General features: G+C 55.2%; 1 protein-coding gene and 1 long non-coding RNA gene across 6 annotated transcripts; one reads left to right on the top strand and one right to left on the bottom strand.

The window, feature by feature from the left end:
• The first annotated feature begins 1327 nt into the window (after positions 1-1327).
• On the top strand, positions 1328-15117 carry TSKU (tsukushi, small leucine rich proteoglycan). Of its 5 annotated transcripts, none has more exons than XM_064576893.1 (2): positions 1328-1461; positions 12577-15117. In XM_064576893.1, exon 2 carries the CDS (start codon positions 12585-12587, stop codon positions 13656-13658), a length of 1074 nt encoding a protein of 357 aa, XP_064432963.1. In that variant the 5' UTR covers positions 1328-1461; positions 12577-12584; the 3' UTR covers positions 13659-15117. The 5 variants fall into 5 exon arrangements, with proteins under 5 accessions (XP_064432963.1, XP_054368115.1, XP_064432964.1 ...); XM_054512140.2 differs by lacking the exon at positions 1328-1461 and adding an exon at positions 1517-1649; XM_064576894.1 differs by lacking the exon at positions 1328-1461 and adding an exon at positions 1550-1670.
• A 1512-nt stretch (positions 15118-16629) lies between these two features.
• On the bottom strand, positions 16630-26987 carry LOC123857540 (uncharacterized). Its single transcript, XR_006793880.3, has 5 exons — positions 26684-26987; positions 26151-26230; positions 22245-22433; positions 21456-21515; positions 16630-19908 (listed from the first exon to the last, which is right to left on the bottom strand). It is a non-coding gene; the product is annotated as an uncharacterized LOC123857540 (long non-coding RNA).
• Positions 26988-27092: the final 105 nt, after the last annotated feature.

Below are 27092 nucleotides of genomic sequence, written 5' to 3'. Positions count from 1 at the left end.
GTCCCACACTGAGAAGACCAGGCTCCCAGCCTTCTCCCCTCACCTCCCTAACGGGCAGGGTCTGGGGGTCTCAGCCCAGGCGAGCACCGTCTGCAGGACCTGCACGGTCACTGGGTGCAGGGGAGGACTTGCAAAAGCACCTTGGTTCCGTGTAGCAGATTCAATTTTGCTGCCCTGAGGCTGGGGTAGTGGCCCCCACTCCTCCTTCCCCATCCCTCTACATACCTCCCTCCTTCCAGGTAGACAGGCAGACACATACACACAAGCCCAAGCAAAATTTTTTTTCTAATTAAAAAAAAAAAAGGTAATAAAGAAATAAGAAGCAAAAAGACTGGGAATGCAAATCTGGGCCACTGCAGGGTGAACACTGCCCAATCTCTGCACCGAGGCCCTCTCCACAACAGGGGGTTCCTGGCAGGTCCAGGGTTCAAGACCAAAGCCTCCCTCCAGCCCTGGGCCAGATAGCTCTGGGCTGCCTGACAACTGCCCCCTACCCCTGTCTAGGTGTGTAGACTGGGAGGCTCAAACTCACGCAAGCCCCACATTGGGAATGCATCCACCAGGCAATTTCTCTCCCAATCCCCGTTTTTTAAAGGTTTTTTTGGGGGGGGATGTCTTCCTGACCTTATAAACATAAAGAGGGGTGAAGAGAGGATGAGCTGCAGAGGAATAAGTGGTGCCTAGTCACACACGCAGTTTCCCTTAGAAATCCAACCAGAGTCCACGGTTCCCTTCAGAGCAAATAAGTCTGCTGCTTTCCCTCTCCTCTCCTGCTAGTTTTTCTGCCCAAGCCTGTCTCTCTCCCCTCTGCGGGTTCGTCTTTGAGCCAGTCTTGCTCAGTTTCAGATTCCTGGTCTACTTCTCACCAATGTCTCTGGACCTCTTTCACTCATTTAAAAAAACGAGAGGATGAACTCGAGAAGAGGGAACCCTTACCCACCCAATCTCTTTCTTACTAACGTTCCCCCACCCTCTCTTTGGCTCGCGCGCGCGCACACACACACACGCACACACGCACACACGCACTCTTGCGACCTCCAGATGTTCCCGGCCGTGCGGCCATCTGCTGAGGTTGCTCAGGCGCTCTGGGGAAGGGGGCAGGGATCCGGGTTGCAGGAAGCTGGGAGCGAGGCCGACTGGAGTGGGCGGGAGCTGCGTGCGCACTTTTGAGACGCTCCCTAGGGTGGAACCCGGGCTCGCTAGGGCTCCGCAGGCGGGCGGGGGGCGGGGGGCGGGGCGGGCGCGCGCCGGGAAAGCCGGCACTTTGGCGACACTCCCTAGGTCGTCGGGCGGCGGGCCCGAGCCGCCACTGGGCGCCGGGCAGGCGGGGGCGGGGGGCTCCCAGCGGCGGCCGGGGGCCGGGGGGCGGGCCGCGCCGCGCGGAGAAAAGCGCCGGCCGGAGAGCCCGCGGCCGGGCCGCCTCTGTGAGCGCGCCGAGGCGGCTGCGGTGCAGGCTTCCAGGTGGGTGTGGGTCCCGGGCGGAGCGGGAGTCGCGCCGAGGGCGAAGGTCCGGAGCCGCCGACCCCAACCTCGCCGCCCCATCCGGCGGGCGGGCGGTGCTGGACTCTGGGGGCGGGCCCCGGGCCCCTCAACTTTTCCTGGATCCAGGGCGTCGGCAGCGGCTGCGGGGTGCCTGGCGCTGGGCCGGGGTAGGAAACACGTACCAAGGGGTGAGGGCTTCCAGGAGACAAAGGCTCTGGACGCGGGCCGGGGGCCGGCGCCTCTGGGGTCTTTGTGCGGACACGTGCATCACGCGTTTGTGGGTCTTTGTAGATTTGGATCCGGGGACGTGCATCTGCCTGAGCCTTTGTGTGTCCGTGGCTTTGTCTGGCTGTTTAGTGCCTATGTCCACGTTTTGTGGGCCCGCATTTGGTTGTGGGTGTGGGTGGGCTCATCGTCGTGTGTCCGTGTACGTGATCTGTGCCTGTTGACGTGTCTGGGTTGGATGTCCGTGGAGTGTGTGCGCGCCGAGAGCCAGACACCGCCCCAACTCCTCGCTCCCCTGCTGTCCACCCAGGCCCCCGACTTGACTTCAAACTTTTCTCCTGGTTCCTCTGGCAACAGCCCCCGTCCTCCTCCCGCTGCAGCCGGGGCCGGGGCGCTGGCTGCCCGCCCCTCCTTCGCCTCCTGGGGTTCTTAGAGCCGCGAGGGGATGGGATAGGATGGGGGCGGGGGTCAGCCGCGCTGGGGGACTCGCCCAGGCCACGGCTGGGCGGGGCGTGCGGGACACCCCAGCCGACCCAGCTAGGAGAAGAGAGGTAAGCGGCCAGTCCTGGGCCCCGGCGTGGGGGCTGGAGACAGGAGAGGAGACGGCAGCCGGTGTTGCCCGCCGGGCGCTTCTCCGAGGGAGTGTATGTGACCGAGAGAGACGTGTCTGCTTGGCGAGAGGCCGGCCCCAACCCCCGGCTCCGCTTTGAGATCCGCTCTCCGCTGGCGTCCCGCCCCCGGGGGATGGGGGGACCAGCCCTCCGATCCGGTAGGTGGGGAGGCGACGGCTTCTGGGATCCCGGCACCTACTGGTTCCCAATGGGACGGCCACGGGCCCCCAGTCCGGCCCTGGGCGAGTTGCTCAGCCTCGCGGAGTCGCGGTCGCCCTGCTCTGGATGGGGGCGAGAGAACTCCCTCTGGGCGCCGAGCGTGCAGTCGGGATTACCCGCGCTGCGGGCTTCGGCCTGAGAGCGGTGCCGCCCACACTTGGCCGGGACGAGGAGGTGACTCAGGAACTTCCCCATCCTCCTTCCTGCCTGCTCTACCCTTCAGATAAGTCCAGACTTGCGGAGCCTAGGTCTGACCCGAGAGGGAGCGCTCAGTGGAAGCCTCCTGCGCCTTTGATCCTGAGTCTCAGAAATACAGCCCTAACACCTTCCCTCCCCTGCCCCCCCCAACCCCCTCCACCCAGTCTTTAACCTAGAGTTTTGAGGATGCTGCAGATGTGAAGGAGGGCCACAAGCCACTCATCTGGGAAGGAGGCAGACATTGGCGCTTTCCTTTCTCAGCCTCAGTTTCCCTTCTGGAAAGGAAGGTGTTGACAACTTCACCCCTCCCTTTCTGTTGTGGCTGACTGCTTGAGACCACAGAACCTGGAAACACTTTGATGTTTGACACGCACCTCCATTCTGTCACACCTCCATTCTGTCTCGAGCTTTCCCCAGGCAGTAATTTGCTGTATTGAATGGGGGGAGGGGAGGTGGCTTTGAAGTTAGGGAGGGATGAGGTGAGGTGGGCCTGGAGCCCCTTTATCCCGGGAAGGGAAGGCTGGAATGCAGCAGCAGGGGTAAGCAGGAAGTGTCTCCCACCGAGGGGACAGCCTGCATGGCTGTGTATTCTGGTAACAGCACAGAGGTGGTCAGCACTGTGGACTCAATGCAAGGTGGGTGTTGGGATGGGGTGAGAATTGGAATTCCCCTGGGAGGGAAGGGAGGGGGCAGATATGAGGGCCTTGAATGCCGGGCCTAGGAGCTGGGATTTGAATCTGCAGGTCGTGGAGAGCTGCTGGTGGGTTTAAGCAGGCATAATAGCGTGGGATTGGTAATTCCAAGAAAACTTCCTCTGGCTTGTGGGCGGTGCTGGAGACTGGGAGACCAATCTGCAGGCAGAGTTAGAGTCAAGAACCTAGATTTTACCCTCTCCGTCGCTTCCTAGCTCTGTGACCTTGGCCAAGTAACTTTACCTCTGATTCTCAGTCTTCTCATCCTTCAGTTGCAAACAGTAGTAATTCCTGTCTCACTGATCTGTGGTGAATGCCAAATAAGATGATGAATTACATGTGCTAACGAAATGAGACGAGGTTTGTGGTGTGCCTGTGGTGTGGGATTGCACTGACAACAGAAAGCAGAGACAGCTTCAACTGTGGTCCTAAACCTGATTTCACCACCTGGCAAAGCCCGAAGTCTCCTGCAAGCTTGGGCCACTGTTGTCCTCACCAAGCAGGAGGAAGCTTTGTGTCCAGGACATTTCATTCATCTGGTTTATCCCCTTTCACGTGGCCAGGCCCCACACAGGAGATGAGCAGGACACAGATCCAAAGATGGTCACAAACCACAAAGTGTATCATACTTTGATGTGAGCAACCCAGAGGCCATGGGAGCCTAGGGGGACGATGCATGGTCAAAGAAAAGAAGGGCATCTCTGTCGTCTTCGTCAGAGGGAGCAGCCTGTGCAAAGACATGGGGCCCTGGAAGCAAAATGGGCTTCTAGTCTGGCAAGCCATCTTTGTAGGATGGGTTTTAAGTGGGAGCAATGGTAGGTCCTATTCTTCTGTTGGGATTGTACTGTGGTGCCCAGTAAGGCTGACAGTTGGAGGCAGGGGGCTAGGAACAAGGCTGTTACAGCAGTCCAGGCCAGGACGCCTCCTGAGCTGAACCTGGGCAGGGCGAGGTCACTGCCTGGCTTGGGGGGTGAAAGAGGGGAAGATGGTGACCCACCTACCCGATTCTCATTCTGTCCTCATTCTGTCATAGGTGACACACCTGCTTCAGCCTACTTTGGCTTCTGCAACCTTTCCAAAACCCCCTTTCCAATTCCCTGCTAAATCCTAGTCAGCATTTGTAGCCCAGGAAGGGCCCTGGACGGTGCCTCAGGAAAGAATCCAAGGCTCCCAGGTGCATCTTAGATTCTTTAAACTCTGCCCCTGCCTCACCTTCAGATCTGCTGGTGTCGCAGCTCCTTTTTCTTTCCTGGCCCCTGAAAGCAGCCTTTAGGGGACAGGAACCCACATGCAGTGAGCACCAATACGTGCCAGGCCTGGGACTGAGTCTTCATCTTACCTTGTATAATCATCCAGTGACCTGCTGGGAGCAATACCAGAATTCTCATCCTGGTACAGAGGAAGGCTCAGACTCAGGGGTGGGGGCCCACGCAAGCCTCCTGGCAGGAGATGCACTCTGGGGTTGGCGCCTGGTCTGCCTGGCTGCAAAACGCATTCCTCTGCCCCAAACTGCCTCCCTGTGAGTCTACACACGCTGCCTTCCACCGAAGGGATCTCAGCAAGCTTCAGGAAGAAGACACGCCAGACGGAGGAAATAGTCTTAGGAGCCTTGCCCATTTCCCTGTAGATCATCCTCCTCGGCCAAGGTTGCTGGGCCCAACTGCACCAGCGATAATGTCAGAGGAGGCCAGGCACTGGGTGTCAGAGTACCTGGATCCTGAGTCCAGCCCCTGTCCTCACAGGCTGTGTGACTCTGGACAGGTCACCGAACCTCTCTGGGTCTCTTCACGTAGCTGTAAGATAGACACAGGGCCACCTAACCATCTGATCTTGCGGGGTGACTGAACAGATCACAGCTGAGGCATGGAAAGGTTAAGAGGTGTCCTTTGGTGAAGTGGTAGCGTTCTGAATGCCTGATACATCTTCACGCTCTGTGCCAACCCAGTGCTCAGCTCCAAGGGCATAAAGAGCAGTCTGACCCCATCCCTGCTCACAGGGCAGACAGGTAAATGTAATTACACTCCAGCATGATCAGCTCTAGCCGTCACCCACACGGGCCCGTTTGTAAGTTGAGTCCCAGCGGTAGGAGGAGGGATTTGGAACTCAGTCATCTGGTTTTGAGACTTGGTTCCTCTACCACCCAGCTGAGTAATGTCAGTCTCGTCTGCAAAATAGGGACAGTAATCCCCGTGGTCAAGGACTGTGATGAGGCAGAAACGAGATGGTGATACAGAAGGTGCGCGGTGAGCTGACGTGTTTGTACAGATGTGTGGCATTAGCGATTCTGTTGGGAGAGTCAGCCCTCAAGGCCCTGAAATTCTTTTTGCCTTGCGTTTCCAGAGCTAAGTGGTGGTGGGAGCGGGGGCGGCCGGGTGTTCGTGGAATTTCCACTTGGGGATTTCGTTGGCATCAGCTCAAGTGAGCTCATGGCGGAGGGAGCAGGGTGGGAGGCAGCTCAGCTCCGAGCGGCCTGTCTCGGGTGGGGGCAGGGGCCCTGGTCCAGCCCAAGGCTCAGCCTCCTGCCCACCTCATTCCTGTGCCAGGGGCTCCCTCTTGAAGTTGTGGTGAGGAGCCGGCAAATCTTTGGCCCAGAAATGCTGTGATGCGGCACCAGGGGCAGGCAGCTGGGGCCAGGAAGGCCTAAGCCAGAACGCCGAGCTCTAGATGGGTCTCAGAGAAGGAGGAGGGAGTTTGGGCCCTGGCCAGCACACCAGCACACTGTCCAGAGAACGTCAGTACAAGCAGTCACAGACCTGCCGGGTGCCTGGCGCTGTGCTGGGTCCTTGGGTAGGGAGGAACATAAAGAAGAGCAACACGGTCATTGCCTTCTGGAAGCTTCGTAAGTCATCGCCGTCATCGACTACCACGCATGGAACACTTAGCATGTGGCAGACATGGAGCCGAGTGTTTCGCACGCTCTCCCATAATGCTTTGACCAACTCTGCGTCGTTGCCCCTGTTGAGAACACTGAGACCCAAGAAGGTTGACACTTGCCTCAGGCACGCAGGCGCGGGGCTGGCCTTACACCTGGGTCTGAGTCCAGCAGGCCTGTTCCTTCACCCGACAGGGTCTGCCATGGCCTCCAGGCCTGGCTCGGACACCAGCGCAGGGGAGGGATGGACAGGTGAAGAAGGCAGAGTCACTGCCCCAAGCCGCTCACACTTGAAGTCAGGAGACAGGCAGGTAAATCACAGGAGAGGATGTAGTGAGTATGCAGCCGAAGGAGGCTCGCAGACGGCGTGAGAGGCCCAGGCCAGGAGACCGGCTCTGGGGCCCGAGTGGACAGAACAACTTTGTTCCGCAGGCGTGCCACTGGTCGCAGTCAGGCACCGGGACCCGGGTCCTGGGCCCTGCTCTGCCGTTTCCTTGTCACTGCCCCCTCTGGGCCTCAGTTACCGGTGATCTCTGGGGGACCTTCCAGTTCCCCACCCTAAACTCTCTGAGTTTGAGGAAGTGTGAGCAAGGGCCAAGAGTTGTTCAGAGCTCCCCACTGTAGGTTCAGGTCAAGACGGGGGCTCAGCTGGGGGAGGGAGGACCTTGGGGACAGCGTGCCTCTGTGCCACGGTGAACTTGATGTCTGTAGGTAAGAGGAGAGGTTGGGAGGGTTTTGAGAAGGGGAGTGATGTGGCCACACCTGTCCTGGGGGCTGTCTGAGCAGGCTCTCGCTGACACGGGAGGGAATGCTGCCTGGAGTCTGTTAGGAAATAGCCACGCGGCTTTGTCTTCTGACCTCACAGACCATCGCCCAACGTTCCTTAGAGCCACAGTGGTCCCACCAAGGAATAACTCCTGGCCCCTGCCCAGAGGACCTTATGCTATGTCCCCCCAACCCAGGATGGGTAGTTTCTAAGCCCCTGTGTTCTGTAGGCTGGCTGACCAGTGTCTTTTATCTGCAGGCTGGGGTTTGGAAAGGAAGTGATACATCTTGGGCCAAAGATCCCTTTCCTCCCTTGCCTTCGATGATGGCCACATGTCTGCCTTTCCCTTCCTCCCCAGGGTAGATCCCAGGTCCCAGAGGGGGGCAGAGTCCGTACTGTTACAGATGAGAAAACCGAGGCTCAAAGAAAGAAAGAAAACCGTGAAGGTCACACAGATGGTGGTACGCTGGGCACTGGAGTCCTGTTCTTCTGGGTACAAGGCAGGTGTTAGCAGTCTTGATCCGACTTGCTCTCCTGTCCCCACTGCTGGTCTGTAAGCCTCACGAGGACAGGGGCCTGGCCCCCCCACCCCCGCCCAACATGCACCTCCCATGGCCTTGCACGTCGCCCTGCACTCAGTAGAGATTCAGTAAATGTTTCTGGTACGTGTTGCCCTCCTGAGACGCTGGAGCTGCAGGGTCTGGGCTAAACCTCTCACTGTGAAGCCAGAGGAGCTGAGGCGCAGAGAGGAGAGGGGACTTGTCCACGGGTGTGAGCAGACCAGGCTGGGGCTCCTGACTGTCCTCCAGGGTCTGTCTTGTCACCACACACAGTCATCCTGTCGCCTCCCCCTCAGCCCCCAGAGAGTGGAGAAGGGGATGGGGGAGGGCCCTCAGGGGGCTCCTTCTACCCTACAGCTGAGGAGAGGCACCAGCACTCATCAGCTGCACTCTGTCAGCTCCTGGCCCTGTGGTCTCAGGTCCTCACAGTGATCCCTTGAGGAAGGGGTTGTTGTCTCCGTTTTAGGTGAGGAAACAGGCTGAGAGAGAGGAAGTCGTTTCCCCGAGTTGCCTGGTTTGGCTCCAGTTCCCAGGATCACAGCTTCTTCAGAGCAGGGAATTGATCCCAGAATGACAGTTCTCATCCGGAGGGCCACCCCTGACCAGTGGGCAGAGGCCTCCAAACCACCATGTCAGGAAAAGCTCCGAGGCCCTGTGCAGGTTCCCCAGGAAGCAGTGCTGTGATTGAGCAATGACCTCCACAGTGGATATGGCTACAGGTCAGATTAAAAGGTGCCATCTTTCCATCACGAGGCCTCCACCCCCCAGGGCCTCATTTCTCAGTGGGAATAATCAGCTTCCCAGTCTCATCTTCACACCTGTCCCCTCTGAGGCCGATGGGACCATCATTACCATCCCAGATTCATAGATTCAGTTTAAGGAACCGGTCCAGAAAGGTAAAGTGACTTGCCTGGTTCACACTGCAAGTTAGTGTCCAAGGATTCTGGCTCTCTGTGAAGGCCTTTCCTCTCCACGGAGCTGAAGCTGGTGGTTTCTGTCAAGGGGAACTCAACATTACTCATCCCTTCACAGATCCAGCAGCTCTGTGGAAACAGTGTGCCTCCCAGGAAAGAACTGCTCTCCCAGAGGGTGCCGATAAGAGCTTTGACATGTTTCCTACATGTGTGCCAAAGGAAGGAGGAAGAGAGATGGGTCAGGCCCGCCCGCTGGCCCCCACCCACCAGCTCCCAGTCTGTGGGGGAAGGCAGGGTAGCCCACACTGGCATCTTCCCATGTGCTAGGAAGCCTGCCAGAGGTCTCACCGCCACCATTCTATTTCGTCTTCACCACAGTCCCATGAGCTGGCTATTCACATCTCCATTTTACAGATGGGGAAACTGAGGCTCGGATCGTGGCTAGCCAAGAGCAGAGAAAGCAGAGATGGCCATGGTCTTTTAGGAGGCTCTGTTAGTGTGTTTGTCAGTGTGTTTTATATATACTTCTCCTGTAAGAGAGGAAATGGGAGAAAAGGAGATTAAAACATGTTTAAATCACTCAAAGTTCTACCATCTAAAGAAAAACTGTTGCATGGATATATTTTTTTCTAGACTCCAAAATTAGGATTTGGGTTGGTTGTTGTGGTTTTTTTTTTTTTTTTTTTAATGCATAGTTATAATTTTCCTAGACATGCAATTTATCCTTATGATACCTACCATTATGGCATCAGCCCCCTCTATGAGGCTGCAGACTTTTCTGAGCATGATTTTTATGGACTCCATAAAATCCCTAAGAGACTTCAACAGCCATTCTGAGTGGGCTGGGAAGCCCTAGCCTGGAATCAGGAGAACAGAGCCTGAACATGGGCCGCCACCCCCTCGCTGGGAGGCTGGGGACAAGACACTGCACAATGGGTCACAGGCTCCTCATCACTCCAGTGCCAGGTGGCAGCCCCGCTCTGCGGCCCTCGTGGCATCCAATGAGCAAAGGCCTTTTGTGAACTATAAAGAGCCGCGCCCCTGGCCCAAATATTCTTTATCTTCCCTCAGTCTCCCCCTGAGAAAATTCTGCCTTCCCCTTGGCTCCTGAACCTTGTGCGAGGGCCGGGCCCTAGCATCTCTGACACACTCCTACAAAGGCACCCCTCCTGATGTTACCCCAGGGGGGTCTCCTCTGGGCAGGACAGGGCCACTGACTCTCAGACATCGGCCCACACCTCCGAAGTTGTAAGGCACCTCGGGGGTTTCTCCTTTCTCTCGACTGCCCGGGACACCCCGGAGAGGCCTCTGGGCTCTGCTGCGAGCTCACCAAAGCCCCGGAGCCACTGAGTATTAAAGACCGTGGCACCGGGCCTGAGCTCTCTGGACGCTTCCCTCTTCCTTTCCCAGCAAAGGACAGAAGTGCGTGTTCCACTTGAACCGAACCAGTTAGGAGGTTACCAAGGCCTGAGTTCAGTTCTCATTCTCCGTTTCCTCTAAAACAGGCCTAAGACTGCAGACCTCCTGGAGTGGCTGCAGATGTGGGAGAGAATGTGGGTCCAGCATTGGCCCATCGTGGGGACTGGTTTGGACTGTCCCCGTCAGCACTTGCCCCTGGGAATGTCCAGGCCTGGCACAGAATGGGGCCCCTGGCAGAGGTGGCCGTTGTGGGGCTGACGGGGGGGGGCACCTTGTCCAGGGTGCTCAGAGAGCACCCACAAGCGCAGTTATGCAGGTGGATCTCGGTCTATACTCGTGCTCCCTTTATGTCAGCTGTCCTGTCCCCAGTGGCCTGGTAATGACCACCTCGCATTCGTGCCCAGCTCTTCACAGTTTGCGTTGCACTTTGGTGGGAGTTGAATCACCTCATGTGAAGAGGGTGGGGCAGGAATGACTGCCTTGCGGTACAGAGGACAGGCGGAGGCCTGGGGAGCGCGGTCAGAGGCCCCTGCTCTAGGGGAGAGGGTTTGGGCAGCTTTCGGGCTGCCGGTTACATAAGCAGGAGCTCACGAGGGGCCATCTGGCATTTAATAGGCACATTGTATAATCACCTTTGGGAACCACAGGGCAACCTTGGGGCCTTTGTGTGTGTGTGTAGTGTTTGTTTAAACCCCAGGAAGGGTGCGTATGGGCAGATCAGTTTGGCAGGGAAGGTGGGGTGAGTGGTAATGAACCCCTGTGGTGAGAAGCTCACCCAGCAGAACAAAGGGGGCCTGGAGCAACTCAATATTTTCCTTTTGGTTCCAGACGTTGGAACACTCTGTCCTGCGTCAGTTGGGGCCCAAGCCCAGGATGCACCTGGGCCCGGTTTAATCCTCAAATTGGACTCTACAAAAGAAAGGGGTGGGAGAAGAGAGGCCCACGTAGCAGGGACGGAAAGAAGAGCCCCACTTCTCACTGCCCCTGCGCAGAGCCAGAGTGCAGATCAGATGGCTGCCCCTTTAAAGTTCCATGTAGGGCTAGTAATGCTATCCTGCTGCCCCCTCCCTGAGGGCCAGTGGGAGGGATGGGTGTGGGAAGACTGGGCAGGAGGGCAGGGCAGGGCCACCCCAGAAGAAGAGACCTGCTGGGGTGGGGCTGGGTGCCTTCTGTGCCCTGGGCGGAGTGGCCGCTGTGTGGCAGGAGTGGGTAACCGCAGACTGAGAGGCTTTCACTACTCAGCCCTCTCTCATCCCCCTGCGAGCCCTTCCCTCCTCAGCACCTCTGTCCTCGGAGCTGCAGTGGGCATGAACTAGGCTTTGGGTCACACGGGTGTGGGTGGGAGTGAGGAATGAATGTGACAACATACACAGAGTGCCTGGCATCGCTGGCAGCTACTGTTATAATTGTACGGGGAGGGAAACTGAGGCCAGGGAGGGAAGTGGCTTGTGTTATAGCATGTGTCAGTGGGAAAAGCCCCTCTTGGGCCTGTCTCCGCTGTCTACTTCACCAGTCCTGCTGGAGAAAGCAGATGAAAAGAGGGGAATTGGGATTGAACAGGCCTAGGTTCTGATCCTGCTCTGCTTTTACTAGTTTGGAAAAAAACCCTGTTCCTCTCTGAGCCTCTAGTTCTTCATCCGTATAATGAAGGAACCAGCCTAGCTGCCTGCCCTCCGCCAAAGAAAGGGCCAACAAGGGGTAATAGCTGTATCAGCTGTGGGTGGGGACAGGGAAGGGGGAAGGGGCTTGGGACAGCTGTCCCAGAGCCCATCTGGACGTCTAGACACAGGGTCCCCAGCTGGAATAAGGATCCTGCCTCTGGAGGCCAGGCCAGGGAGGGGGCTCCAGACTGGGGACTGAAATGTTGTTATCCACAAAAGGGGTAGGGTGGGGATGGTCACTGCGGGGCCCCCCTTGCAGGGAGAGGCTTCAGTCTTGGGGGTTGGAGTGTGGGTCTCAGACATGGCTCAGCCACCGCCACACCATGACAGTGAGTCATGCTTCTCTGTACTCCATCCCGGTCCTTCCCCCCGTACGTGTGGCCGTGCATAGCTTTCTGAACCTTCTACATCTCAGTTCCCTCTTCGTGAAGCGGCAACAGAAACAGCTACCTTGCAGTTTCTGTCATTGTGAGGGTTAAGTAGGACCGCGCTGGGAGGCAGGTAGCGCAGTCCGCAGCACCCAGCACTTTCTCAGCCGAGGCGGGTGGAGCACCCTAGCCCATCAGCGGGAGAGGCCAGCCAAAGACCCATCCAGGCCAGGAGGTTTCCAGCAGGGTCTTAAGCAGGCCTGGAAGGTTCCAAGTCCCCACCCTCACATCAGCCAGAGCATGCCTGCTTTTTACCCGCTGATCTTTTTTTTTAAGAAAGCGTTCGGCTGCTCCCCTCACGTGGCCTAACCCCTCCACCACACAGATAGAGAGACTAAGGCCAGGGAGGAGCGGGGAGCAGGAATTATATGAGGAAGAGTGTTCGGGGGAAGCATCCCGGGAGGACAGGACCGGTGGTGGCAGCATTCAGCTCTGCCTAGACGCACCGGCTCGTGGCTTCTGTGGTCGGGCGAGAACCGTCTGGTATGGGGTGCCTGCTGCCGTCCCTCACCTGTGGCTCTCTTTCCAGCCCCCACCATGCCGTGGCCCCTGCTGCTGCCCCTGCTGCTGTTGCTGGCTGTGAGCGGGGCCCAGAGCACCCGGCCATGCTTCCCCGGATGCCAGTGCGAGGTGGAGACCTTCGGCCTCTTTGACAGCTTCAGCCTGACCCGCGTGGATTGCAGTGGCCTGGGCCCCCACATCATGCCCGTGCCCATCCCTCTGGACACAGCGCACCTGGACCTGTCCTCCAACCGGCTAGAGACCGTGAACGAGTCGGTGCTGGCCGGGCCGGGCTACACCACGCTGGCCGGTCTGGATCTTAGCCGCAACCTGCTCACCAGCCTCTCGCCCACCGCCTTCTCCCGCCTCCGCTACCTGGAGTCGCTTGACATCAGCCACAACGGCCTGGCAGCTCTGCCGGCCGAGAGCTTCACCAGCTCACCCCTGAGCGACGTGAATCTCAGCCACAACCGGCTGCGGGAGGTCTCGGTGTCCGCCTTCAGCACCCACAGCCAGGCCCGGGCGCTGCACGTGGACCTCTCCCACAACCTCATCCACCGCCTCGCGCCGCACCCTGCGGGGGCCGGCCTGCCCACGCCCACCATCCAGAGCCTGAACCTGGCCTGGAACCGGCTCCGCGCCGTCCCCGACCTCCGGGACTTGCCCCTACGCTACCTGAGCCTGGATGGGAATCCGCTGGCCACCGTTGGCCCGGGCGCCTTCCGGGGGCTGGCGGGCCTTACGCACCTGTCCCTGGGCAGCCTGCAAGGTCTCCCCCAGCTGGCGCCCCATGGCTTCCGTGAGCTGCAGAGCTTGCAGGTCTTGGACCTGTCAGGCAACCCGAAGCTCAAGTGGGCAGGAGCCGAGGTATTCTCAGGCCTGGGCTCCCTGCAGGAGCTGGACCTGTCGGGCACGGGCCTGGTGCCTCTGCCCGAGACGTTGCTCCTCCACCTGCCAGCACTGCAGAGCATCAGCGTGGGCCAGGCTGTGCGCTGCCGGCGGCTCGTGTGGGAGGGCACCTACCCTCGGCAGCCTGGCTCCAGCCCCAAGGTGGCCCTGCACTGCGTAGACACCCGGGAATCGGCTGCTAAGGGCCCCGACACTTTGTGACAAATGGCGTAGCCTGGGGCCACATAATGAACTGCTGCCCTGGGCTCCCTCAGGTCCTGGGTAACTTATATTTTCATGTGCCAATGCCGGGGGGCTGGGGGGACCCAGCAGGCCTCTGTGGCAGCATCATCGGAAGAGAGCCGTGGACCTGGGGAGAGGCTTTGGAGCTGGGACCAGCACCCAGGAGCAAAGTCTTGCCCCTCTGTCTGTGTTGTCCCCCAAACCATAAGTAGAAGGTCTTCGATGCCAAACCAGACAGCAGTCCCCTGCTGTCCTTCCCCACTTGTCCCCAAAGTGCCTTCCCTCAGGCCTGGGCCAGCCCGACCCGTGATAGGAGGAGGCTGGAAGGAAGCCGCTGCGACAGGGCAGAGGTCAGGCCCACGGCTGAGCATCCCCTTGGGCCCACGGTCCAGTCACTCAGGGGCATGGGCCGCTTTTATGAGGTAGCCCCCCTCTTTGCTCTGGGCACATGAGACCCACCTCATCCTTTTCTTTTCCTCTAGAACCCTGAGTGGAACCTTAGTCCTGGAAGGGACTAGAGAAAAAATCAAGTGCGCCTCCTCATGTGACGGATGGGGCAACTAAGGTCTAGAGAAGGAATGTGGCTAACTGAGGTACTAGAGCGGAGGCGTAGCTGGCCCCAGCACCCTGCCTCCCAGTGAGGCCCTTTGCACTTTTCTGTCTTCTCTAAATCATGCCCTCTGTCCCCTTCTTGGGTTCCTCCATCCTGCCATGTGCACCCTTTCCCTGTCATTCCCAGGACAGGCAAGGGCCTCGGAGGTGGGACTCTGGGCCCCGTAACCAGCTGTGTGGCACATGATGTCAGTTCACCGTGGAGCCTCTGGAAGCTTCAGGCATGCCAGTCCCAAGCCCTAGCAGTTTCCCACTCTGGCGTGGGGTCCCCGGCGTCAAGACTGGAAATTCATCCATTGACCCCTGAGGTAAACTGCCTCTCATGGACTCGGCAAGGAGTCGATGTAGTCCTGGAAACCCGCAGGGGCCTCCTGGATTCCTCCCCCACTGGCCCTGAGCTCCACAGCCTGTCTCCCCCATCCTTCAGGAAGCAGGTGCCCCCATCAGAGTTTATGTTCCACCCCAGGCGGCATCTCAGCTTCCCAGCCCTGGGCTCTTTCCTTAGTCTTTGTTTTATAAAAGTTGTTGCCTTTGTAATGGACTGTCCCTTCAACCACCCCACCCCCCACCCCTGCCGGCAGGGGATGGAAACGTGTCATTTGTAAAAAGAAGAAAAGCATTGCGTTTGTTAACTTTTGTAATACTGTGTCCTGGGGATGCGTTGAGGGAGGAGGTGTGGGGTGGAAGCCGGGGTGTATGTGGCCCATTGGGCCTCAGGGGGCTGGTCCCACAGAGATGCCGACAGGACAAGGAGAGCTCTGTCCTCCCCCACCTGCCCCACCCTACACCTAACTGGTCCTTGACTGAATAAACACTATAAAGAGTCCCTCTTTCCATCCTTTGACTGGCATCCATGGGCCAGGCCCTGGGCAGCCTGTTCTCCCAGAAAAGCCCAGGAGCCTCGTGGGATTTGGACGGTGAGCTGACACGAGGGAGGCAGTTACTCGGAGTGGTTGCTCCTTTCCCTGTGGCTGGTACCCTGTCTCGCCTCATCTCCCCTCTCCCTGCTGCCCCAGCTCCAGGAACACACCTCTGCCTTTGCCCAGGCTGTTCCTCAGGGGCCTTGCCCTTTGGTCTGTCCCTGCCGCTCAACTCCTTCCCACTCTAATAGATCCGGTTCCTCCCTCACCTCCTCAGAAAGCTTTCCCTAAGGCCCCCCTTCCCCTCCCTCCCGAGCTCCAGCTCCAGCAGTACCTGCGGGGTTCCTGCTTTGCATTTTGACTGCTGCGGTACCCTAACTCCCGTTTGCGTACTTCCAGCCCCAGGAACTTGCTTGCAGCTCATCTGAATGCCTCTGCTCTCTCTAAGTTTTTCCTTCTAACTGGCCAAGGTCTGTGGGAACATCCATCAGCGTCATCACCGACAATGACAAGCTTTTTTCTGCTATCTGTTCTGTGCCGGGGGACTCATATTCTTGAGGTGTGAGTGGGAAGGACACACAGAAGATACCTGACCATAAAGGCTGCATGGGAGCTGTGAGAGCCCTGTGGTGGGGATAGGAAGGCTTCCTGGAGGAGGCAGGTCCACAGAGCTGAGAAGGACAGTGAACCTGGACTGAGGGCGATGACACTTAGGAGGTGGGGGTCATGGGTGAACAATGGTACAGAACCCAGAACATTCAGGCTACAGGTATGTCTGGGAAGCTTGCCCATCATGTCGATTAACCCCTGCCCCCATCCCCAGGCTTGGGCTCCATGAGCAGGAGGCTATCACCCATCAGTTAATATGGGAGTAAGGATCAGGGTGAGAGCCCGGCACTCACAGTCCTCAGACTGGTTGTGCACCCGTCCCTCATCCCTTGGGACAAGAAAGCCTTCAAATGCAGGGTCAGGGGAGGGATCCTAGGGACTTTAACCCAGTGAGGCTGGGCCCTCCCGAAGTCCTCCTTGAAGTGGGGGGGGGGGGGGTTGGGGGGACATGGAATGTAGGTGTCTTTAAAATGGGGACAAAGCAGTGCTAAAGGCAGGGTGGGGAGGCCAGGCCCTCCTGCAGAAGACACGGGAGTTCTGGGGCAGGTCACCTCTGCCCTGGGCTGCAGCTTCACATCCGCAAAAGCGGCGGGGGTGAAGCTCCGTGGGCGAGGATGGGACCGTCACACCGTGCTTGCTGGGGGGGCATTACCCCGCACATCCCGCAGCCCTGGCCTCCTGCGAACCTTAGGGAGAGGAGAAGCCCCGCGGGCGGGCGGCCCTCACCTAACCCAGCATCCACGCCCCGCTCCAGAGGCTCCCAGCCCGCAGCGCCACCATGCGGCCGCACATGGCCAGACACCCCCGGTCTGAGGCGTTGCGGAGCGAGGCCCAGGGCGTCTGGAGGCCAAAGCAGACCTGCCCAGCACTTCCATCCCCTAGCCACACCGTCTTCATGCTGCTACAGTCTGCCCTCCTGGGATCCTGGGGCCGAGAATGGTGACATTAGAACCTTACAGAATTACAGAGATGAACGCAAAGATTCCATTTTAGAGTTCACAGAAAAGGATTAATTAAACATCTTGGGTCCATCACGAACCAGTTGTGTGACTTTGGCCACATCACTTTACCTCTCTGAGCCTGGAGAAGGGGGATGAAAATATCTCCCTCCACGGGATTGTATGCGTAAATGAAGTAACGTCTGTAAAGAATCCAGCACAGTGCGTGCCTGGCACAAATAAATGCTTGGTCCCAGCTTCATCGAACCACAGAATTAGGAAATAGATTACAGAATCAGGTAGTCTTATACTCATATTTCGATAACTGACTCAGGACTGAAGAATGTCATAAAGGTTTCGGATTGTAGAGTTGCAGAACAATACTCTAATGCACAGGACCTTTGCTCTGGGTGCCGAACGTAGAATAGGCCTTCAGCACACGTCAGTTGAGTTTTAGGGATGGGCAGACAACTGAGGCACAGTTTGTCATCATGGCACAGACTGGCTCCCACACATTTCCTTGCATTCCACTGACAATACAGCTGCCACTCACTGGACACGTGTTCCGTGCACTTGGTGTGCAAATAGCATTTTCCTCCTCACCACAACTGCCCCAGGTAATATTGTCACCATACAGATGAGGATACCAGCCTGGGCCTGGCTTCATCTGACCAATGGTGAGTCAATCTTGCGTGTCCTACTTCAGTGGCTGGCCCAGCTGTGCAGATCCCACACGTCAGAGAGCAGAGGTGCTCTGAGAAACCGAAAAAAAAACCTGGGATTCCATCTCTTTTCTGTTGAAAATAAATCAGGGAAGTTATGCAATTCTAAGTACTTCCAATCAGACCACTGGTTCTACATCATTGAGCATGAAAAGCTGAAGATCAAAGTCAAAGTCCTCCTCCCCGGCCCCGTGACCCTATTTCACAAATGCGGAGACTAAGACCCAGAGATCAGCCCAAGGTCGCATGGCAGGTGACCAGGATAATTTGTGGGACCCAGTGTAAAATGACAATAAGGAGACTCATTCAAAATTATTGAGAATGTCAAGATGGCAAGAGCAGAGCATTAAACCAAGCCCAAGGCCCTTCTAAGGTCCCACTGCCCACGAAGCCAGCCCCGTTGTGCTTTAATCACACCATTTACAGAGAAGGAAGGGGCAAACACCCAGTGTTGGTCAGGATGGCAGAAGAGTCTGTGTAAATTTGTATGTAATGTCATCCCTCTGGGAGCCAATTATTCTTTCAAATCCAGGAATTTCCCTCCATGGGTGTTATCATACCACCCCCTGACATCCCCAAATTGTCATGGCCAAAGGACTCTCAGAGAGGACAGATGAAGATTGAGATACTAGCACCCACCAACTGCTTCCAAACCAGCTCACAGGATGCTTCTATGCCCAAGACCGCCAAGCATGCCTGGGCCAGAGGCCTACCCTCTGCTCCTACCTAATGTCCACCAAGACAGTAGAGGTCATCATAGGCTAATAGGGCCTTGCGCATCAATGCTCAGTGTTCTGTGTTGGCTAATGCTCATGAGAGAGCAAATGTTCACTGATACCTAATATCTATCGATACCTAATGTCCGTCAGTGACAGCCCCACCAACGGCTGATATCCATAAAGGGAAAATGTCCAGTGGCGGTAACATCCACTATTACTCAACAAATACCAGTGTTTGCGGACAGCTAATTGCAGTGATAACTGCTCTATGCATCCGTATCTAATGTCAGTCCATAGCTCAGCATCTGGCAACAGCAAATGGCCATCCAGTGAAGTCACGTGTCCTGTGTTTATTCTTTTATTTATTAAAGTGCCAGTGGCTGTATTTATGGATGCAATCGCATTTGTTGAGCCAAGCAGGAAATCCTTCCTGTGTTTCCTGTTCAATTCCAAAAGTGATTTCTTATTGTATTTTGCATACCTGTTAGTCAAAATATTCTGAGTTAGGAATACACTTTATGTTTCTCAATATATACATGTATATATGTGTAACATGTATATGTAATTATTATATACACGATACAGGAAGACAGAGAAAAAGAGAGCATGGTTTTAGAAGTGTCAAGCCAAGAAAAATGCTCTAACGAGTTGCTTCTTAGAAGCAGCAACATTTTCCAAAGTTGAGTGATGGTTCAAGGTATCAGCCCTCCTGCTCAGGTGAAGAAAGACAAAAAGCCAGGTTTCCTAATAAGGTTAAGGACCTGACACAGGGCCCCTTAAAGCTCCGTAACTGTCAGTGAAGGCAGGCTTGAAGCCCAGCTTTGCTGCTTACAGCTAAGTGGCCTGGGGTAAGCCCTTTAATCTCTCTGTGAGCCTCAGTTTCCACATCTGTGAAATGGAGTTGGTAACTATCTTACAGGCTTGTGGTGGGGAGTAAGCGAGTCAACGTCACAAAACACTTAGACTAGTGCCTGGCATAGAATAAGTAATAATAAATAATATAAAACACTATTTTCTTGAAATTCTTTCTTTGTCAAACTTAGAAGCATGCTGTGACTCAAAATACTCTCAGGCAGAGTTTCTTCAGTGGCCATCGGCTCTCAGCAGGTGACCTCATAGAAGGTGTTATGCTCAGGAATTTGGCTGAAAGGAGGTTCTACCCTCTGCACCAGGACATTTCAAAATTGCCCTCACTGTATAATTTCTTTCTGACCCAATGCTCGTAATGGAACAGTGCTTAGGAAAGATTCTCCTAACCATCCTCCTCGGGTCTGGCGGTCACAGAAGGAATGGCCAACCTGCTGTGATTTGAGATGCAGGGAAAACCTTCCACTCTTGTCACTGTCCCTGACAGCCTCACTCTGCCTAAAATTCCGCCATTATTCTCTGGCTTAAGCTATGGAGATGAACAAGGGTCTGTGCGGGAATTAGGGCATTTGCTAACTACTGGGGAGCAAGGGGTACCTGACCGCTGTCTTCAAATGTGATATACCCTAAAAAATGACTTTAAGGGGCTACATTATGATGGTTGCTGAGACGATGGTGCTAGAGGCCAGATCGTGAGATCCATAAAGAAGGTAGTTGAAGGAGGGTGCCTGGGTGGCTCAGTCGTTGGGCGTCTGCCTTCGGCTCAGGTCATGATCCCAGGGTCCTGGGATCGAGCCCCACATCGGGCTCCCTGCTCCGCGGGAAGCCTGCTTCTCTCTCTCCCACTTCCTCTGCTTGTGTTCCCTCTCTCGTTGTGTCTCTCTCTGTCAAATAAATAAAGTCTTAAAAAAAAAAAAAAAGAAGGTAGTTGAAGGAGAAGTTCTCTTGCATGTGCAGCCTTCTCTACCAGCCAGTGTGATGTCCTGTTCTATTGATGACCCCCACGACCCACCTCCTAGTATTATCACCCTTCTTTTCAGATCTCGATTGGATCCAGATTTGCTTTAATCAACAGAACACAATAGAAGTGGCTCAGGGTCAGTTCCTACATCTTAAGAAGGCCTGGTAAGTTTCACTTTCACAATCTTGGGAGCAGGGAGCTGCCACATGTGGAGTCTTGTGAGACCATGTAGAGAAGCCATAGGCCATATGGAGAGAGAAAAGCTCAACCATCCTGTAGCCCAGCAAATCTTGGACCCCAGCTTAACAGGCCAGTGACCCCAACAAAATCAGCAGGAGAAGAACCGGCCAGGGGATCTCAGCCCTGCTTGTAGAATCGTGAGCAAATAAAACGATTGTTATGCTAAGCCATTATTCTTTGGAGTGGGTTCTTCCATGGTGATAAATAACCAAAACAATCAAGTCATAGGCTCCAGGACAGCCAGTTTGGGTAGGGGGTGGGGGGTACCAGGCAGAAAGGCACAGTTGAGAGGAAACACATGTACCAGGTGTTCTCGAGTTTTTGAAGTGCCGCCCTGCACGTGAGCTCATCTCTTGTTCTGTGTGTGTCTCACGGCCTCCCAGGGGCCTGGCCAGTCTTCCCTCAGCCTCACACTCTCCTCCCAGCCCCTTACCCCAGCCCAGACCGAAGACTTGCAGGTCCCCAGACAGACGCACCTCTCAAGCAGGCCCTTCCCCTTGTCTCACCTCCAGTGCTAGCTCAGACCTGGAAGAATAAAGACCTAACCCCCTGTCCGGCTAACAGGCCTCCCCTGTCCCCCAGCGGCTTTCCTCCAGGCAGCGGGACTTCCGTGAGGGGCACCAGGGCTGGGGTGAGGCCAGTCACAGGCGGGGGGCCATGAGAAGGACGCTGCTCTGGAATGCAGCCCCCCACCCCCACCCCGCGCAGACCCTGGAAAAGGCGGAGCTTTTTGTTTCTTCCCACAGACTGTGAGCAAAGTCATACTTAGCACAAGCTTTAAAAATACTCTCCCCACACGCAGACACAAACCCTGTAATTCCCTTGACTTGCCCCACCCACCAGCTAAATCCAGCGTCATGTGTGGACATGTGAGAAGTGGGTAGGGACCAGGATGGGTGCTCGCAGGGAGTGTTCTCTCCGGCTCTGAGCAGACCTCTCGGCAGTGGCTACACACAACTTCCCTTCGCTAACATGTTTGAAAGACAAGATCACCCTCAAAGGAGTGGGGGAGGGGGCAATAAACGCTTCCCTGTCCTCACACCCACCAGCCTGATTACCTCCCACTTACCCTTCTGATCTCAGCGTCCATGCCCCCACCTCGCCACGTCCCTCCCCAGGTGAGGTTAGATGTTCCTCCTCTGCGCCAACCCGGTACCTCACCTTCCCTCCAGAGGGACAGTGATCACATTTATTTTCTGTTTATTTTTCCAGCTTACACTTTACACTGAGGGCAAGAACTGTGCCTACCTTTCTTCCCAAAGGGTCCCTGGCACCCAGGCTGGCACATAGTTGCTTGTCCATACATTCCTGAAAATCAATAAATGTGTCTGTTGCATCCATTTTACTGACCGTGAAGTGGAGGCCCAGAGAGGTTAAGTGATTTTCCCAAGGCTGCACAGCAAGCTCATGGCCGAAACCAGCTCTTGAGACTTCCAGTTCCCCTGCAGTAGGAACCTCCCTTCCTTCTCCCCTCCTCTCTCCCTCGGGTGGCAGCTGTGTGCTTCTGCCTGAAGCTGGGATGGGGAAGGAGTCCCCTGTGAGTGTCCCCCTCCTCCTCTCCAGCTCCTTGACAGGGAACCACCCCTGCTCTGACTCTCCCCAGGGTGACTAGTTCTGTGCTCTGCTTCACCCATCCCCCACAACAGCCCTACTGGCAATCGAAGGGCGAGTTCCCCCTCCTCTGAGCCTGCTCCCCCAGCTGTAACATAGCCTCCAAGATCAAGGGCTCCTTCTAACAGAGGGTCTGTGAACCCCCATGAGAAAGACTAAAGAAGGCTGTCGCGCCTGCCCCATCATGCTTGCAGCATGGCACACGGCACAAAACTTCACCAGAAAGACCCAGAAATCTCATTTTTTCCAAATGCACCAGAATTTCACTTCAATGTTACCTAAGTTTCTAACGTGTGTGTGTGTGTGTGTGCGCGCGTGCATGAATGGTGGTGGTGATAGTTTTCAGGTGTTAAAAACAAACAAATCCAGATGATTCTACTGCATAATCAGGTTTGGGCAACATTTCAGAGTTTACACAGAGCCTACCTTTCACACCCGTACCTCGTTTGCTCTTCACAACCTTCCCATGAGGAAAGCAGGGCAGGGCTTGCCACCTAACCCGTTTCACAGATGGGGAAAATGAAGCCCAGAGCGTAGGTGGCAGAACCTGGGACTTGTACTCAGAAGCCCTATTCCCAGTTCTGTCCTCTTCGCACTCCACGTAGAGTGATTCCACTTCAAAAACAAAAAGAAAAGAAAAGAAAAAGGAAAAGGAAAAGAAAAAAAGGACAAAGGTAATTACTTCGCTGAGAGACCTGCACGAAGGGCTTGCTTAGCCCTGGCAGGGAGCCAAATCATTTGGTGGGAAGCCCATTTTCTAGGAGATGCAGGTGAGAGGTGACAAGAATAATAAAACCCTGGGACAAAGGCAACAGGATGCTGAGAGAGTGACTCAAAGGATTCGGGCGGCCCAGGGGATGAGCGTGCAGGCCTCAGGGCTCAGGGGCCACCCCCCCCACACTCGGAAGCCCTGCAGTTGTCAGAAAGACGCCACAGCCCTGGCCGCTGGGCACCCAGGGGTGTTCCAACCCCAGCCCTGTCCCTGGCGGCTCCTGTGGACTATAGTAGAAGGTGGCAAATGGCTACCTAAGCGGGGCTGGAGCTTGAGTTCCCATCTGACGGAGGGGCCACCGGGGGTCCTTGCAAGCATGGATGTGCTGGTGGAGCCAGGAGCAGAAGCCCTGTGTCTGACCTGTCAGCGCCGTCCCCACCAGAGGGCCAGGCCAACAGCACGCCCCTTGCCTTTCCCCGCCCATTGGCCCCCTTTTCTTACACCCCTGTTCCTGGTGTTGCTGCTCTAGTCCCAGGCCTGGGGCACAGGGGCGCGGGGGGCTGTTGAGGCATCCCCATGAGGAGAGAGCAGAGGGGGAGCTCGGACAAGCAGAAGTCTGCGTCAGCGGTGGTTGTTGGCCATCACCAAGGACTGCATTACCTTCACATCTTCCCCTCTGGGAAAATAACTTCCAATCTTTAAAAACTAACATTTATTCAGGTGATTTTTTTTAATTCTCCGAATAGTTGCTGCTTATATACTGACTTACTTTATCCTCACTATGCAGAAAGATGTTTGACAGCTGAGAAAACTGAGGCTCGGAGAGATTACCTGATCAGCCCAAGGTCACACAGAAGGTAAGTGACAGATTTCAGATTTTTTTTTTTTTTTTTAGGAAGCTCTACGCCCGATGATATGGGGCTTTGAACTCATGACCCCGAGATCACGAGTTGCATGCTCCACCAACTGAGCAAGCCAGGTACCCCCAGATTTCAGATTTTAAAAGCAAGTCTGTCTGACTCTGGAGCTGATAAATAAACTAAGTGCATAGATGGGAAACATGCTAGCCATACAGAATCAGAAACAGAGAATCCTAGAGTGTCAGCCTCCTTGGCTCTTCCTCACAGTAGCCGAGACTGGGGTTTGGTGGGGACCTTGGAAGGGACTTGAGGTCCTGCGGCCAGGGATCCACCTGCTCTGATCTGGGCTCCAGCCCAATCCACCGACCTGAGCAAGGCCAGTCGGGAGCAACTTCCAGTCACCCCTGCTTGGTTGTTCTACTGGCCCAGGGCAGTTACTCCGGGTTTGGGAAGCCCCCTCAGAGAAAGGCCCTGTGGGCGCAAGCCTTCATTCTTCCCCTTCTTAGGTAACCTGCTCAAAGCTGCCCAGTCGAGTAGGCCTGGATTTGAACCCAGGTCCTCTGACTTTCCTGTCCAGGCCTCCTCCCTGCCCATCCCGGGGCCTTGTTCAGTGTCAGGCGTACCCAAGGACATCTCGTGGGCCGTCGCCACTTGTGGATGAGGCTACGGCATGGTCCCAGGTCCCATGCCCATGTCCGTGGCACTTTAACAAGGACCTCAGAGATTTAACTAAAAATGTCCGGCCGTGTGTGGATACGCAGGCACTAAGGTAGGTCAGCAGGGGAGTATTTAGCCTCTGGGATCAGGGAGGCAGGGCGAGCTGGGGCACTGTGCATCCCAGCTGCTCCTGCCCCTTTGGAGATGCAGCACCCCAGCCGAGACGCTGGAGCTCCGGGTCCCTCACCAGACAGTGGGGATCCCAACCCCTCAGAGCCCCCCTCACATGGCCTGGCACACTGGGGGCCTCAGGGAGCACCAGCGACTTCCTCCACTGCCCAAGGCCAAGATTCAGGGCGCATATCCCAGGATCAAGGCCTGTTGGGTTTGACTGGGCAGTACTGGTACCGCGCTGGTACATAAACCTTCACTCTCTGTGTCATTAGCCGAGCGGGGACCCCAGGGGGGCTTGGGTCATTATGTCATTGCCACCCAGCCGGGGGCACTGATAAGACCAATTAATGTGACCTGCAGCCTGAAATTACAGAGGAAAAGGAACTAAAAGTAACAACAAAATCAGTAATGCCTATCTTCCGTCTTCAGCGTGTGAAGTTTCAGAGCAATTGCATGTCCGTGCAATTTTGATCTTAACAAAAAGCTCGTGAGTTGCTAGGATGGCATTGTTAGCTCCTTTTACAAAAGAGAAAGCCGAGGGTCAGAGAGGAGGTATGTAGTTTGTCCAGGGCCATACACGCGGTGGCAGAGAAGAGAGTAAACTCTGGGCCTGGTCCCCTGGCCTGGCAAGAACTGCTAAGCGTGAAGACACGGGGAAGGAGGGAAGGACTTAGGAGCACAGAATCCTCCCGTCTGCCCCCTCAAAATTGCCCTTAGTAATAAAAGAATATGCAAACGAAGACACTGTGGGATCCCATTTGCCCTGTTGTTCTGTTTCTAGAAGGTGGTGTCTCCTTAGAGGACAGGGTGGGATGATAGGCTGTCTCACGCCCGGCTCGAGAGAGAGAGCTGCGGCACAAATTTCCTGAAGAGCAGTTTGGCAATACGTACCCAATGTCCTATAATGATTTCAAAATAAAAATTGTAAATGAAGCTGCAACCCCAGCTAGGGAGTGGGTAGTGACGGGGAGGGGACCTGAGGGCACCCTCCGGGGGTGGACAGGACAGTAATATCCTGTCCTATTGATCTGGGTGCTGGGTACACAGAAGAGTTGTGACATTCAGTGAGCTGATCCCTTTGATACATGTGCTTTTCTGTATCTATATTAAACTTCAGTACAAAGGGGTTTTTTAAGGCTAAACCTACAGAAGAACATTTAAAGATATGAGGCAACGTCCATACATATATATAAATATCTTAAGTAGAAAAAAAAGTAGGGCACAAAATAGTATATATTATTTGACACAATATTTGGCTTAAAATTATATAAACATAGAGGCGCCTAGGTGGCTCAGTCGGTTAAGCTCAGGTCATGATCTTGTGGTTGTGGGATCGAGCCCCACGTGGGGCTCTGTGCTCAGCACAGAGTCTGCTTCAGATTCTCTCTCTCTCTCCCTTCTGCTCTCTCTCTCTCTCAAGTAAATAAATAAAATCATATAAATGTAAGGGCACCTGGCTGGCTCAGTTGGTGGAGCATACGATTCTTGATCTCAGGGTCGTGAGTTCGAGCCCCACATTGGGCATGAAGCCTACATAGGCAGATAGATAGATAGATAGATAGATAGATAGATAGATAGATCGATAGATAGATAGGTAGATAAAATTATATAAATGTGTGTATGTGTAGAGAAGTGAGTAAGAAGATATGCCAGGTTGCTAACAATGGATGTCTCTGTCTGGTGGAATTACGCCTCATCTAAACTCACTTCTTGGCTCTGTATTTTCCATATTTGCTATGATAAAGATGTATCACTTTTGAAAAAACACACACAAAGTTGTTTTAAAAGCTAGCCTTCGATATTTGTAGGGAATTCCCTAGTTTATAAGTATTTTTTAATAACCATGTTCTTAGAAAGATCCACAGGACAGAGATGATTATTCCCCTTTCAAAGATCAGGGAACAGTAGCCCAGGGAGGGAGCCACTTACCCAAGGCCTCACCACAGTTAGCCATGCAGGGAAGGCTAACCTCAGGTCTCCCAGCTCCCACGCTGAGCTGTCCCCATTACCTGTTAACATGGCAAAAGACCATGCTGGGCACAAAGGGACTTTGAAGGTAACTGAAATCATAGCTGTCTGAGTTGGACTTCACATCTCATTCAGTCCAATCCCACCATCTCTACATCATTCCCCAGAATGAGACCACCTGGTCTCTCCTTGCCTACCTCCAATGACAGCTGTCTCCTAAGGCAGCCCCTTGCATTCTAGAGCTGCTCTATGCTCAGTGCATTGCCCAGCATTTTCATTGACCCCAAATCTATACCCACTCCTCCACCTTCCTTCACCCATCTTCATCCTGCTCGTTGGGCTACAGGAATCCATATGATCCCTCTTTCTTGTGGCAGTCCTGTGGAATTTGGGAGACAACAATCTGTCCCTGTCCCTCACTCCTAAGGATAGGACTTTAAGCTTCTAATTCTCTAGACCCAAACCCTGAGACCCGGAGAAATTGAATAACTTACCTAAGGTCACACAGCGATTTCAATAGATGCTTACTGATTATCTGCCATGGTACAGCACATCCTGTTGACTCTGCTGATGTGGCTGGAGCTACCTGGACACTGGGGGACAACCTGGGATCCCCTTTTCAGGAGTAGGGAATGGAAAGGAGACATATCTCCGTGCCAAACCTGCTTCCAGGTCCTCTGGGAGCCATAATCCCGCTCCCCGCACCCCGCACACACCAGAGAGTCTGCATGCGCTCCACCCACACGCTTCACTGCCCGGAACTACTCCCAGGCCTCCCAAATCCCTCAGATCCCATCGAAAGTCCCAGCTCTGCCCTTGCAGTCCCGAGGAAATGAGTCAGGCGGGAGGGGCTGAGGAAGGGAATGTGAGGAAGGAAGGAAACAGTTCCTGTTCTCTCACAGG

Source organism: Mirounga angustirostris, unplaced genomic scaffold (genome assembly GCF_029215605.1).
Source record: "Mirounga angustirostris isolate CCGP_5_RB_7025 unplaced genomic scaffold, mMirAng1.0.hap1 SCAF_13, whole genome shotgun sequence".
In the NCBI taxonomy this organism is placed as follows: domain Eukaryota; kingdom Metazoa; phylum Chordata; class Mammalia; order Carnivora; family Phocidae; genus Mirounga; species Mirounga angustirostris.
The sequence above is the reverse complement of the archived record's forward strand: the minus strand, read 5'-3'. Positions and strand labels throughout refer to the sequence as shown.

What these genes read in the sequence shown, in the direction of transcription:
- TSKU (XM_045894481.3), top strand. Translation starts at nt 2,452, where the DNA reads ATGGGGGGACCAGCCCTCCGATCCG. An exon ending in GGGACCAGCCCTCCGATCCG is followed by an intron (nt 2,477 to 12,576) that starts GTAGGTGGGGAG and finishes CTCTCTTTCCAG; the next exon opens with CCCCCACCATGCCGTGGCCC.